General features: G+C 43.8%; 1 protein-coding gene across 1 annotated transcript in view; it reads right to left on the bottom strand.

Moving 5' to 3' along the window:
* Nucleotides 1–14,084, bottom strand: part of TRPM7 (transient receptor potential cation channel subfamily M member 7) — a 70,471-nt gene that overhangs the window by 21,107 nt on the left and 35,280 nt on the right. Inside the window, 11 exon segments of the mRNA XM_032232637.1 lie at nucleotides 505–789; nucleotides 3,117–3,245; nucleotides 3,358–3,501; nucleotides 4,731–4,886; nucleotides 7,006–7,234; nucleotides 8,783–9,033; nucleotides 9,035–9,064; nucleotides 10,419–10,553; nucleotides 11,782–11,922; nucleotides 12,706–12,759; nucleotides 13,049–13,183. Of these exon segments, the coding sequence (XP_032088528.1) occupies nucleotides 505–789; nucleotides 3,117–3,245; nucleotides 3,358–3,501; nucleotides 4,731–4,886; nucleotides 7,006–7,234; nucleotides 8,783–9,033; nucleotides 9,035–9,064; nucleotides 10,419–10,553; nucleotides 11,782–11,922; nucleotides 12,706–12,759; nucleotides 13,049–13,183 (1,689 nt within the window).

Genomic DNA, 14,084 nt, shown 5'->3' with positions numbered 1-14,084 from the left:
TTGAACTCCTGGTGCTGGAGAAGACTCCTGCGAGTCCCTTGGACTGCAAGATGATCAAACCAGTCAGTCCTAGAGGAGATCAACCCTGACTGCTCTTTAGAAGGCAAGATCCTGAAGATGAAACTCCAATACTTTGGTCATCTAATGAGAAGGAAGGACTCCCTGGAGAAGAGCCGAATGCTGGGAACGATAGAAGGCAAAAGATGAAGGGGACGACAGAGAATGAGGTGGCTGGATGGAGTTCACTGAAGCAGTTGGCGTGAGCTTAAATGGACTCCAGAGGATGGTAGAGGACAGGAAAGCCTGGAGGAATGTTGTCCATGGGGTCGCAATGGATCGGACACAACTTTGCAACTAAGAACAACAACAGTTCTATAATACTCCTCCCATGCTGAGAATTAAGTGCTAAATAAAGACTATCTATCTTAATTTACTGAAAGTAAAGTAAAAAGAAATTTATTTGCATTAAAAATTCAACCACGAGATATATTTGTTTAATCTTACCATTTTCCCAATCATCATGACGTAGGGTCCAGCATGTTGATTTACAGCCAGAAAATCCAACAGTCTCACATACCAAAATATTATATTCAGGCAGTAAATGAGTCTTCCAGCAACGAAAACATAATTTTCTCTGTAAGTATTTTCATGGAAGTTCCCTTTTGCTCCAAATCTTAGTACAAAACCAATGAAGAAAGTGATAATGGCTATTGTGTCACTGATGTTGAAGTAATCATTGAACCACACTTTAACCTTCTGGCTAATCTTTCCAGCTTCTGACATAAAGATCTGTATTAAAAATAACAAGAAAATCGGGTATGATCAATTTTGGTTCATATCAAGGACATTAACGGCCTGATTAGGTGGCTGTTAACATGAACCCACAGCAATCTGTTGAATGTCAGAAACTAGAGACCAACAATCATGGCAGTGGCTTTACAAACCAGGGTTATAAGGCAGTGGTTTCCAGTTTTATATAGCAATAGCCAGGGGTGGGCTTCAAAAATTTCAGCAATGGATTCTCTACCCGGTTGCTGGGTGGGCATGGACATGGTGGGCATGGCCTAGTCGGCCTCCTGAACCACAGCGGGATTTGGGGGGGCGCATTTTTGTCTTCCCTGGGCTCCGGAGGCTTTCCTTGAGCCTCTGGGAGGACGAAAACTGCCTCCCCCGGGCTCTGGAGGCCGGAAACGGGCCGTTCCGGGAGGCCCTTTCCCCCCCCCCTCCCTGAGCCTCTGTGCGGGCCCTGCACTTACGTCACATCCAAAATGGGCTGCGTGGAAACTCCCAGGAGGGGAGGGGCAGAGTGGGTGGGGCCATCCAGGGGTGGGATTTGGAGGTTTCCGAACCGGCCATAATATTAGCTACGGGTTCTCCCGAACCTGGGTGAACCCCGTAGCAGCCCACTCCTGGCAATAGCTTTTAAACTTGTATACCACCCAATAGTGTTTTACAGCATTCTCTGGGAACATATTGGCCCCAGCAATCTGGGTCCTCATTTTACTGACCTCTGAAGGATGGAAGGTTGAGCTCCATTAGGATTGAACGCCAGTCTGTGGGCAGAGTTAGCCCGCAATACAGTATTCTGCGTCACTGCAGCTCACTATATATTTGGCCAGCTCAATGACCATACCGGTAGTAATTCTGCCTCCAACTTTCCCCACAAAACAACCCTGTAAGGAGGGCTGAGTTAAGAGAAAGTGACTCATCATTTCCTGGTCTTTAGGGAAGCACGTTAACCACAATAGAAAACTGCCCCCTAGGAAGTTTAGGATATTTCAAGAGGGCAATGGAGAAAAACAAGGCCAGAAGGGGCCCATGAGTGAAAAAATCGAGAAACACTATTAAAAGGCACATTTGCTTGTATTTGCTCTGGTTACTGTTGGCACACATTGCTGTGGCCCGTCAGTGGGGCTGGCAGCAGAGTCGGACAGTGAGGAAGTTGGGGAGGATCATGGGCCAATCTTGGAGGATGGAGAAGGCTCAGACGAGGGCTCTGCATCGGAGGCAGACTTGGGGCCAAGGCCATCTGGGAGTTCTCAGCTGCCTTTGGAGCTAGACAACAGTGAGGCAGAGGAACAGCAGGAGCCTGTTCCCAGGAGCCAGTGTGTGTACGCACAGAGCTGCCAGAAGACAAGAACAACTAAGAAATCAGGGTCGACTTGGGAGTAAAGCCACAGGTGAACGGTGAATGGCCCCTCCCATAGGAAATAAAAGAGGAGAGAAAGGGGAGTGGGCTTTTGCAGGAAACCATTCATTCATTCGTTCATTTCAGGAGTGTGAAGATCTGTCCGTGAATCTCCGAAGTCTTTCTTTGCACAGCACTGTGTTTGGAAAATATCTACATGGCAGCTTTCCAAGCTAGATAAGGTCTGTGGTCATAAATTTACCTTTGAAAGACTTTTTACCATGCCTTTGCTGAATGTGAATGAGAGGAATTCACATTTGTTTAATAAAAGGGGTTTTGTTGGGACCAGGACTCTGCCTCAGGCTTTTTGGGGAAGCCTGGGTCAGAACACACACGTTAGATGAAACCGTGCCAATAGCCAACAGGAAAAAACACAGAGGCATGGTATTTAAAGAAAAGGAAGATGACACCAGAAGTACGAGCATCTATACTAGGCTCTGGATTGCACAAATATAGTTTTAAGGGGATCAGCTATGAATAAAAGATACATTATTTGCATCTTAAGATCTGGTCAGGCAAACCTTACAATATAAAGGGGAGAGGAGGAAAAAAATTATGGTGGAACTGGCACCAGGCTTGGTAATTTCTGGACCTCTAAGATGTTTGGAACGTCTGTATCCAAACTTGTGCATATAAACAATATGCCTGTTAAATCACGCAGGTGCTCTCCAAATTGTATGACGAGAACCTTGAAAAAAAGCCGCTTAAAAGCCCTTATGCTTTTTAGCTTCACACACTCTAACGCAAACATTATGCACAGGGCCAGATTGACTATCCCACTTTGAACCATTTATGGTGGACTGGCAAAGTACAACTTGTGCATATCTTCTTTGTACAACAAATTCAGTCCACTGTTATTGGGTTTTTTTTTTTTTTTGATGAAGCATTTGAAACCCCCTTCAGTGGAACAATGTTAAGGCAGACATACCTCGCGGATTTTCTCAACCGCCAGTGTGAAAATGTAAGCAATGACAATCCATTCCTGAACCGAAGGCAATTCTTCCATTTTCACCAGAACCACAAAGGTATAAAGCATCAGGAATCCTATATAGGCCAACTAACAAAAGACAAGACAAGTGTTAAATATCCATCTGGATAGGTTAAAAAAAAACAAAAAAGATTCCCGGAGGGGGAAGAGTAATTCTTTACCACAACTAAAACCAACTCACCGTGTTGAACCAGAATTTCACTATTGGTGCGTGATAAAAAGCGTAAAACTTTCGTGTAATGGGAAGCCTCTTCGGTTTTATCATGCTCTCCATGTCATGCTTTACGTCAGAATGATCCAAGACCTGGACTTCTTTGAAGACTTCCTAAGATTAAAGCAACATGGTTAATTGACCTACACTTGGTAAGCGCCGTATTTTTGTAGTTAAGAGTACCTGATGGGATAGACATAGTCAAAGTCAGTGATCGAGTGGCAATACAATTCTCTCCTGGAACAAAAGTCCCAATTCAGCTCTCAGGATGTATAAACACGACTGAAGAAAGATCTACGGAAGCTCCTGACAACTGCTTTGTTCAGTGTCAGCAATACTAAGCTAAATAAATGAGTGTTCGATCCTGGTCTATAGCATGTTCCTAGGAGCATGGTGGCTTGAGCAGTTGGAATACTGGGCAGGATGTTAGCAAGCCATATTTGAGACCCGAGGGCTGCAGTAGGGCGGGGTTGAGCTATTATCCATCACTTGAAGCTCCTATCATTTAAATGTGAGCCAGCAGTGTGCTGCAGCTGCCAAAAAAGCCAACAGTTCTAGGCTGCATAAAAACAGAGGGATAGAATCAAGATCACATGATGTGTTAATACCCCTTTGTAATGCTTTGGTAAGGCCACACTTGGAATATTGCATCCACTTTTGCATCCACAATGTAAAAAAGATATTGAGACTCTGAAAGAAGTGCAGAGAAGAGCAACAAAGATGATTAGGGGACTGGAGGCTAAAACATATGAAGAACGGTTGCAGGAACTGGGTATGTCTAGTTTAATGAAAAGAAGGACTAGGGGAGACATGATAGCAGTCTTCCGATATTGCAGGGGCTGCCACAAAGAAGAGGGAGTCAAGCTATTCTCCAAGGCACCTGAGGGTAGAACAAGAAGCAATGGGTGGAAACTAATCAAGGGGAGAAGCAACTTGGAACTAAGGAGGAATTTCCTGACAGCGAGAACAATTAATCAAAACAACTTGCCTCCAGAGGCTGTGAATGCTCCAATACTGGAAGTTTTTTAAGAAGAGATTGGACAGCCATTTGTCTGAAATGGTATAGGATTTCCTGCCTAAGCAGGGGGTTGACTAGAAGACCTTCAAGATCCTTTCCAACTCTCTTTATTCTATTCAATTCTATTCTATTCTATTCTATTCTATTCTATTCTACTCTATTCTATTCCATTCCAGCAAGAAGCCCCCAACTGGGTCCCCCCAGTGACATCTAACCCTTTCAAACTGGGCCTTGGTGCTTCTGGCATGAGTGCAAAAAAAGGAAGCGTCTAATTTGTTTGACTGGCTTTAACAGGGGCAAGCATAACTGGGTCCTTGGAACTTACCATTGGTATTTCTTCTGCTATGTTCTGAAAATTGTTTTCACTGTCTTCCATCGTCATTTGATGTGCATCCTGGGACTGAGGAATGTGAGACATTTCGGCCTTGGTTTTGTATTCCAGCATTAATATAGTAGGGGGGAGAAGGATGCTCAGGATTACCTGTGAAATGTTAACATCGGACAATTTAAAGGATTATTTCCATGCGAGAGTGCTTAGAAACAAAACAAGAGAAAGTAAAACAAAAAAACAAAAACACCACCCAGCACACAGATTCCTGCTTTCTCTCCCCACCCTTATTCCAGCAAAATCTGTCAGGTAGCAAGTAAACGATGTAGAAGAATGTTTACATTGAGCAGCTTACAAATATACCCAGTTTCCCCAAGAGGGGGAAAAAACTAACCCTATCTAAAATATCATCCAACTAAATAGGTTTGTACAAATTCCCATCCTTCGTCGTATCTTCCCCCTACCCCCCCCCCCCCATATTGTATTTTGATTTCCGCAGCCAAGTTTAACTGACTCAATCTTTGTAAAACTTCTTTTCTTTTCCGTATCTTTGGAGAAATGAAGCATGAGGCCACTTCAAAGGGTTCTTTGCTGAAGAGCAAAGCAAGCAAGGGGCCACAAACCCAAGAGAAGACTACCGTATTTTTCGGAGTAGAAGACGCTCCGGAGCACCTTAGATTTTGGAGAGGAAAATAAAGAGGGGGGGGGGGGGAATTCTGCTTCTGCCTACCAGCATCCATGGCATTCATCTGGCTAGCATCCTGTCAGCGTGTGAGAGAGTTGAGGGCTGTTTGCACTGATGTGGCGCAGTGGGAGCCGAGGTGGCGCAGTGGTTGGGGTGCAGTACTGCAGGCCACTTCAGCTGACTGTTATCTGCAGTTCAGCGGTTCTAATCTCACCGGCTCAAGGTTGACTCAGCCTTCCACCCTTCCAAGGTGGGTGAAATGAGGACCCAGACTGTGGGGGCGATATGCTGACTCTGTAAACCGCTGAGAGAGGGCTGAAAGCCCTATGAAGCGGTATATAAGTCTAACTGCTATTGCTATTGCTATTGCTGTGTGAGCAACAAGGAAGGAGATAGCGAGGAGCCTGGGCGTGGCTTCTTCTGTACTAAAGCTGCATGCTGTGCTGATATCTGAAACTAAAACTGAAAGTGAAACTTCTCTCCTCTGCTGAACTACCATGTTGGAAAAGCTGCTTTTGGTATTGTATATTTACTTCATGTGTTATACTATATATAAAGAGAAGTTATTGAATCCTGCTGAATCAGTTACTTGTGTGTGCTTTCTGAATGCGATTGCTGCTGCAAACTCTGACACATCCTTGCAACAAATAGCAAACAGCCAGGTCAACTTCATCACATTATTGCAGCCTGATTCAACATGAGTAGCTGATAGGCGGGTGGATAAGCCTCTCTGAATTCCCCCAATCAGCTGTTCCAAGCTGCAGGGATTGCCACAGACCACCGCCTCCTCTGTGCTTCGCATGTTTGGATACATTTGGTATATAAGACGCACCCAAATTTTCACCCTCTTTTAGGGGAGGTGGGAGTGTGTCTTATACCCCCCAAAATACGGTAATCACACACTCTATTTTAAAAAGGAGACTTCAGGAATTTTCTGTAAAAGGACTGAAAGGCTTTGGGTTTTTTTTTTAAATAGAAGTGTCTTCTTTCATTCGAACACAGTGGGGTAAATTTTCAGCCTGGTTATCTGGACAGAAATGGAGGTTCCTGGTGTTAATCTAGTCTATATGGCTTACTTGTCTTGTACCATTCTGAAAACTTACCCCATTCGTACCCTGAGGCTTTGTCTGAATTGTGAGGAAGCTCTCATTTGCTCAGCTCATGCTACTAAAATGAAGCATAAATATGAAGACTTTCTACATCGCATTTTACTTTACTACCTGTAGGAAGCTTAATTACAGTTCAGTTTTACATGGGGGTTGAGTCTGTTAATGGGTCACCACTAAGTTTTTTTAGTAGTAGATTAGTTCTCATGATGAACTAGAGATCCATCTCTACTTAAGGGCTACTTGCCTGGATTCGGCCTTCTATAGATCTGTACCTTTTTCAAAAAAGATAATACAGTGTCAAAAGAAAAATTACTGTGCATTTCAACACCACCTCCAGCTTTGATTTTTACACATCCCTAAATAAAGATGACAGTGACAGAGACTATAGAACTACACGCTTGCAGTTATTATTTTTGTATAATGCAATTGCAATAACACTCAAGGCATCTGCTGAAAACAAACCCCGAATGGCGCCTACCTTGTACCATGAATTTTTCCTCATGTTCAGCCTTCCCATCCACATATCCGATAGTAACATCTGGGTGCAAGTGTGTGCTACAAAAGGACGGAGGCGTGAAGACACGGCTAGTTTAAGGCAGGTGGCATTACTCCAGTTTTTTAGCTCGTAGGTGAGTAACTTCATCGCCATTGTTTCATCTTGCCGAAAGGATTGCTCTAATAACTCAACGGCCAGCTCTCCAAACTCACTGAGGAAAAGGGAGAGAAAAGACAAAATGCATTTGAAGATGCATATGAACAACAGGTACACAAACAAGTGCACCAATCATCAACCTGACTTGCCTAGAGTGACAGAACGCACCTGTTTTTAAATTCTATACCCGTGATGGTAAACCTATGGCATGCGTGCCAGAAGTGACATACAGAGCCATCTCTCAGAGCACGTGAGCCGTTGCTTGTTGCTCTTCCAGGTTCCTGTGTGCTGGCCAGCTGGTCTTCTTCATGTGCGCGGGAGTGTCGAAAACCAGAAGAGCAACTGCAGATGTGCACCGAGTGGCTGCTCTTCCAGTTTTTCCAGCACACCCATGCACACCGGGCCACCTGGTCTTCTGGCACACATGCGCGTGAAGACCAGCTGGCCAGAGTGCATGCACACACTGGAAACCAGAAGATTTCATGAATGCACCCTGGGTGGCTGCTCTTCTGGTTTCTAGCACGTGCGTGCACACTGTCCAGCTGGTCTTTGGTTGCGCATGCGCATCAGAAACCAGAAGAGCAGCCGTCCAGGGTGCATGTGTGTGCCGGAAACCGGATGAGCAGCCTCCTAGCACTCACACATGCTTTTCTGGTTTCTGGCATGCATGCGTGCACATGCGCACACTCCTGTTTCGGCACTTGGTGCCAAAGAAGTTTGATCCAACACTGTTCTATGCGTTTAAGAGATAGAAAGATACAAAATGGAAGATTCACCCCCCCCCCCCCAAATATAATAGCAGTTTTTTATTTTAACTCTCAAGTCCCGTTATTTTTCTTCCTAAGGAGAACCAGTATCTGATTCAGGAAAATGCTTCATTTATTCACACCATTCCTGGAACTGTTGTTGAATTTCCCAAAACAAATGAAATCTCACCCAATGAAATGAGAGAAACTAACACAAGCGATTTAACTGGTCCTTTTGAAGAAATCGAAAGGAAATATCCAGCCGTAGAATGAAAGAGACTGTTAGGAATATAATTCTAATCGCTGGGTTGGCAATCTATAAATCATGTAGCAATGCTGTAATTGTTTCTTTAAAGCATACTGTAAAATGTGATTGGGTGCTGTTTTCCTCAATCAGCCATAAGAGGGAGCCAGAACGACTGTTAGTTCTCTCTCTGTTTGTTAGATGCTGGGCTGATTTAACCTGAGTGCCATGAGCTATTGTAAGTTTTGCAACTGTTAGCAAACCTTGATTACTGGACTGATTATATGTTAGTGGACTATGTTATTTGGATTATTCCTTAACTGAACGACATTGATGACTGTCTTATGCGTATATGACTTGGACTGTTTGATGGACTCTGATACCTCTATTTCCACGAAAATAAAAGCCTATTTAAACTGCAGTGTCTCTGTATGCTGGTTTGTGTGTTCTCCAACACAACTCTCACAACGCTTCACTGAACGTACTCGCTCTCCCAACAGGGAGCTTACCTAACAGAGACCATTGATTCTAACTCTGGGACTGTTGTCCTTTTACAAAGTATAATTTTGTCGAACAAGATATGACGTGATACGCAAGAAGCTGAACCGCTCACCTGGAGTATTCTTTTAGTTCTTCTGAGGTATCGTCGACCAGGTCGTTTTGTTTTGATTCGTAGGCCATGGAACGGTAAAGCTTGCAGGCCACTAAGGCTTTTGCCATGGACTCTTCGCCATGCTGCCAGAAGAAGAGCGCCATTTTCTGCCTCTTCATTAGCACCGCCCAAAGTAACAGCTCATTAAGAGGGTACGGAAAGCGCCTGGTTTCCGGATCATCAATATCGACAATGTCATCTTTGGTTTTTTTTCTTTTTTCCTTCATCTGTGGCAGTATCAGCCTTTCAAAAAGAGGAGGGGGGGGGAACCAAGAACCTATAATTGAAGAACTCGTAATTTAAAAAAAAAAATGCAAAAAAATATTTTGCATTTTAGGGCAAAACCTTCAATAGTATCCGGCACAACTTCGAACGAGGAAAAAAGGAACAATACTGTACAATTAGCATTGGCTTTCTGGAATTATTTCCAGTCCCTTAAGAGCAGATCGTATCTACATTATGGGATGGCCAGAAAATGGGGAGCACAAGGGACGGGTATACAGGAACACTGGGCAACATTCCCAATCATCTTTCCTGTCAAAGAATGCAATGAGGAAAATTTGAGGGGATAATATGGCTATTTTTTTAACCTGAACTTCCTTTTGCTAGCTCCCACGCATCTAAACAAACAATGGTAGTTGGAACGCAGCAAAAATATCTGCAAAACATTTGATCCCTACTTCGGTATAGCTTCCTTACCTAAGCCTAGAGAACCTCAATTAAAAGGAAATTTTACATAGCACATGTTGACCATATAAAGGGACATTAACTTTAGTGATATGGACTTGTCCTGTTTTAATTTGATATTCACAAAATGCTAGATAAGATGATTCAAGGATGATTATAATTTTGGGATCTGTGTGTGCGTGTGCGCACGCACGCACACACACACACACACACACACACCGTATTTTTCAGAGTATAAGATGCACCCTTTCCCCCAAAATAAGAGGGTGAAAATCTGAATGCGTCTTATACACTGAATACAGCATTTTTGGCCTTCCGAAACTCCGCCTTCTTTGCAAAAATGCCTGTGCATAGCCTTTAGGAGGCTTTCAGAGTGCTCCTGGGGGCTGGGGAGGACACAAATGAGCAAAAAACGGGCCTGTTTTTGCAAAAAACGGGCCTGTTTTTGCAAAAAACAGGCCGGTTCTGGGAGGTCTGCAGAGTGCAAAACTTTTTTTTTTTACTTTGCCTCTTCAAAATCTTGGTGCATCTCATGTCTTATAGTCCGAAAAATATGGTATATCCCAAATCTAAAATTTACCACTATGAAATCTTATGGATTTCTTTAGTACTGAAGTACAACACTCTTCCGGATCAAAGAAACAGAACTTCCGCAGATTTACAATCTTGGATTAGAGATATTTTGTTCACATTCTGTTTATGAGCCTTTTCCCAAAATAGAACAATGGAAAAATGGGTGAATAATAATTTCTGTTACCAAGGTTTAATGATTTGTTTTTGTGTTTTTTCCTTTGCTCTCTGTTTTATATATTGAAACAAAAAATAGAACAATTGACAAGAAGCAGAATGTATTATGTACAGTATGTAGCACTAATATTCATGCCAAGGGAACAGCCCGCTTGTTGCTTACCTTTGGTTTATAAGGCTGTGCAGTTTTGATGAAGTGATTGTGCCGCATTTTTTCTTTCTTATCCACCCTGTTCCCAAAAGGTTCGTGGCTTTTACGCAACTGAGGAGTGCTGCCTGAAGCATTTCGCCCGGACCGCTACATATACATACACACACACATATATATTTTAAAAGGTTAAGAACAAATGAAAAAGATGCTTATTCCAATATGTTGCCAAACTTGTACGAAACAATAGAAACCTAAAATTATAAAACCCGGGTGGATTTTAAATAAGCGATACGGCCTAATATAACCACAGAGGTGAGAGAATGCGGACATCACAGATTAATTGCGAGTTGGTTGTGAACACACTGGGGAAGGAGGACCTCTCATCCAGCTTCTGTCTGAAAAACTGGGATACCTTAAAAGGCTACTTGAATAGCCAAAACTCACCTATCTTAAAAGTCTATTGGAATAATCAGTAGAAATAATATTTCTGTTCCCTTAGAAAATGCACGTGAAATGCTCTGGACCTATCTGAGTATCTAGAAGGGGTTCCACCACAAAACCGCGTTCGACTAAACCGCGCTTGACGAAACCGCGTAGCTGACGTCAACAACAGGGCGACAACAGCACGGAGACAGAAGCACGCTGTAAACGCTAAACCTAAAATTAACCCCTAAACCTAAACTTAACCCCCCCTAAACCTAATCCTAAACCTAATCCTAAACCTAACCCTAAACCTAACCCTTAACCTAACCCTAAACCTAATCCTAACCCTTAACCTAACCCTAAACCTAACCCTAACCCTAACCCTAACCCTTAACCTAACCCTAACCCTAACCCTTAACCTAACCCTAAACCTAACCCTTACCTTAAGTTGAATCGGCTTGCTTTCAAAGCGCTATTTAAAGCGCCCTTCTTTCTCCGTGCTCGCTGTTGTCGCCCTGTTGATGACGTCAGCGACGCGGTTTAATCGGGCACGGCTTAGTCGAGCGTGATTTTGTCGTGCCACGTCTAGAAGGAGGCCTCTTACCCTGAACAAATCACTTCTGCTCTGAAAGCATTGCATGGGCTTACTAGGTTTCTACCGGGATGCTTGCAATGTCCTGCAGAGCTTTTATACAACTTAACCTTGATTATCTGAACGGGGGGCCCTCCTCCCTGATGTACCTGCATATCAACTAAGATCTGATGGAGATGGCTAACTGAGAGCGTCAGGTTTGCCTAGGATTAAAGACTACAATTGGAGTATCGGCACAAGATTTTAGCGGACAGGCAGAGCCAACAAGGGAGAAAGGCTGATTTGCAAGAAGCCAACTCGACTTACGTGTTGGAAAACGCATTTTTGTTTTTTTCACATTAAAAAGAACACACCGCATACCCTGTTGCTGCCACTGAGGCTGTTGTAGATCACCCGGAAGCGTTTTCTTGTGTACGTGCACCGATAGGTTCCTCCCATTAAGTATTCGATCACAAGACCAACGTCAATCAGAGTGAGTTTGTACCCTGGAGGAAGGTTTCCCTATAGACGAAAAATAGAAATTTAGAACTGAGGTTCAAAACATTTTGGTGTCGTTTAATTTTTTTTTTAAAAAAGGATCGGCTAAATAAAATAGCCGCCCTACCCTTGATTAACTCCCTTCCAGGGATGGGCTGCTGGGGGTTCGCACGGGTTCGGGCGATCCTCTAGCTAGGATTCTGGTCGGTTTGGCAAACCCCCAAATGCCACTCCTAGCTGGCTCTGCCCACCCCGCCCCTCCACTCCACCCCAGGAGTCTCCAATCATGCAAGGTAAATGCAGGGCCTGCGTGTTACGGGGCTACCGGAGGTTCCAGAAGTCTGGAAATGGGCCTGTTCCTGGCCTCCGGAGCCCAGGGGAAGCAGTTTTCGCCCTCCCGGAGGCTTGACAAAAGCCTCCAGAGCCTGGGGAGAGCAAAAAATGGGCCTACCGGAAGTTCTGGAAGTCCGGAAACAAGCTGTTTCTAGCCTCCGGAGCCCAGGGGAAGTAATTTTCGCTCTCCCGGAGGCTCGAGGGAAGCCTCCAGAGCCTGGGAAGGGCAAAAAGCACCCCCCAACGTGGTGCAGGAGGCTACGTAGGCCACGCCCACCCAGCAACGGTGCAGCAAACCTGTTGCTGGAACTTTTGACACCTACCCCTGCCTCCTGCCCCTCAGATAGTTTGGAACTGCAACTCCCACAATCATGTCAGAAACAAAATTATACTAAACTGAGAGAAGGGAGGAGGTGAATACGGTTTACGAGGTTCTAAGGAATGTGAAGTCATTTTAGCAACTGAAATCTTTACCTGTTTGACATCTCGAACGAGGTGAAACAATGCTGGATTTGTTGGGCCTTGTTTCTTGATGAAGAAAGGGAAAAATGAAGACTTTTAGATAATTTCAGGCAAGCAACAAATTAGAAAAGAATGACTAAATGCTGGCTGTTTACTTATTTTGGTTTAACAAGCAAAATAGCTGTATTTTTGCAATATTTAAAACTAAAACTGAAACACTTTGCAAATTTGTAATTTCCCTCAAACCCATCAATACATTTTGCTTGGTTTCTAGCTGAATATGTAAACCTAGCTCCATGACAGAGATTTTAAAAACAGTAGATGGAGATTTTGCAATGGATGGTCTTCAACTTACAGTGTTGTAAAGTTCTTCCAGTCTGGGAATTGTCAGAAATTTGTGCATGCTTACTCCATTTTCAATAAGAAGTTTCACAAAGGCAACTCTGTCCATCACAAGAGCATCCAACATAGCCTGCTCTAAAGAGCCAACCTGAATGAAATTGTAAGAGGATCATGCTTAAATTGAACAATAGATAGAAATACAAAACTTGACACCTCATTGCCCAAATACAATAAGAGCACTTAGACTTATATACTACTTCACAGTGCTTTACAGCCCTCTCTAAACGGTTTTACAACAATCTGGGTCCTCATTTTACCCACCTCGGAAGGACGGAAGGTCCGAGCCTGGTGAGATTTGAACTGCCGAACTGCAGCCAGTAGATAGCAGAAGTAGCCTGCAGTACTGCACTCTAACCATTGCCCCACTACAGCTTCCTTCCTTCTTCCTTCCTTCCTTCCTTCCCAATAACACTTAGCAATAGCTAACACTACTAACTGCTAACACTTAAACATATATATCCTCATTTACCAACCTCGGAAGAATGGAAGGCTGAGTCAACCTTGAATCTGCTGAGACTCGAACTGCCAAACTGCAGCCAGCAGTCAGCAGAAGTAGCCTGCAGTACTGCACTCTAACCACTGCGCCACTATAGCTTGCTTGCTTGCTTCCTTCCTTCCTTCCTTCCTTCCTTCCTTCCTTCCTTCCTTCCTTCCTTCCTTCTTTCCCAATAGCATTTAAACTTACATATCCTCATTTTACCGACCTCGGAAGGGTGGAAGGCTGAGTCAACCTTGAGCCTGGTGAGACTCAAACTGCCAAACTGCAGCCAGCAGTCAGCAGAAGTAACCTGCAGTACTGCACTCTAACCACTGCGCCACTTCGGCTCATGTGAGAGTACAATAAGAGTACTATGTAAACAAGAGTTTATTTTAAATGACAATTCCTCTTTTGTAAACTGATAAATTAAGAATCTGCTTAAGTAAAAATTAATGTCGTTTGATTTCCCAAGGGGATTGTGGAGATGAGGTAGCCCAGCATTACGTCTGCT

This window comes from Thamnophis elegans, chromosome 16 (assembly GCF_009769535.1).
Source record: "Thamnophis elegans isolate rThaEle1 chromosome 16, rThaEle1.pri, whole genome shotgun sequence".
Classification (NCBI taxonomy): domain Eukaryota; kingdom Metazoa; phylum Chordata; class Lepidosauria; order Squamata; family Colubridae; genus Thamnophis; species Thamnophis elegans.
This window is presented reverse-complemented; position numbering and strand designations above follow the sequence as displayed.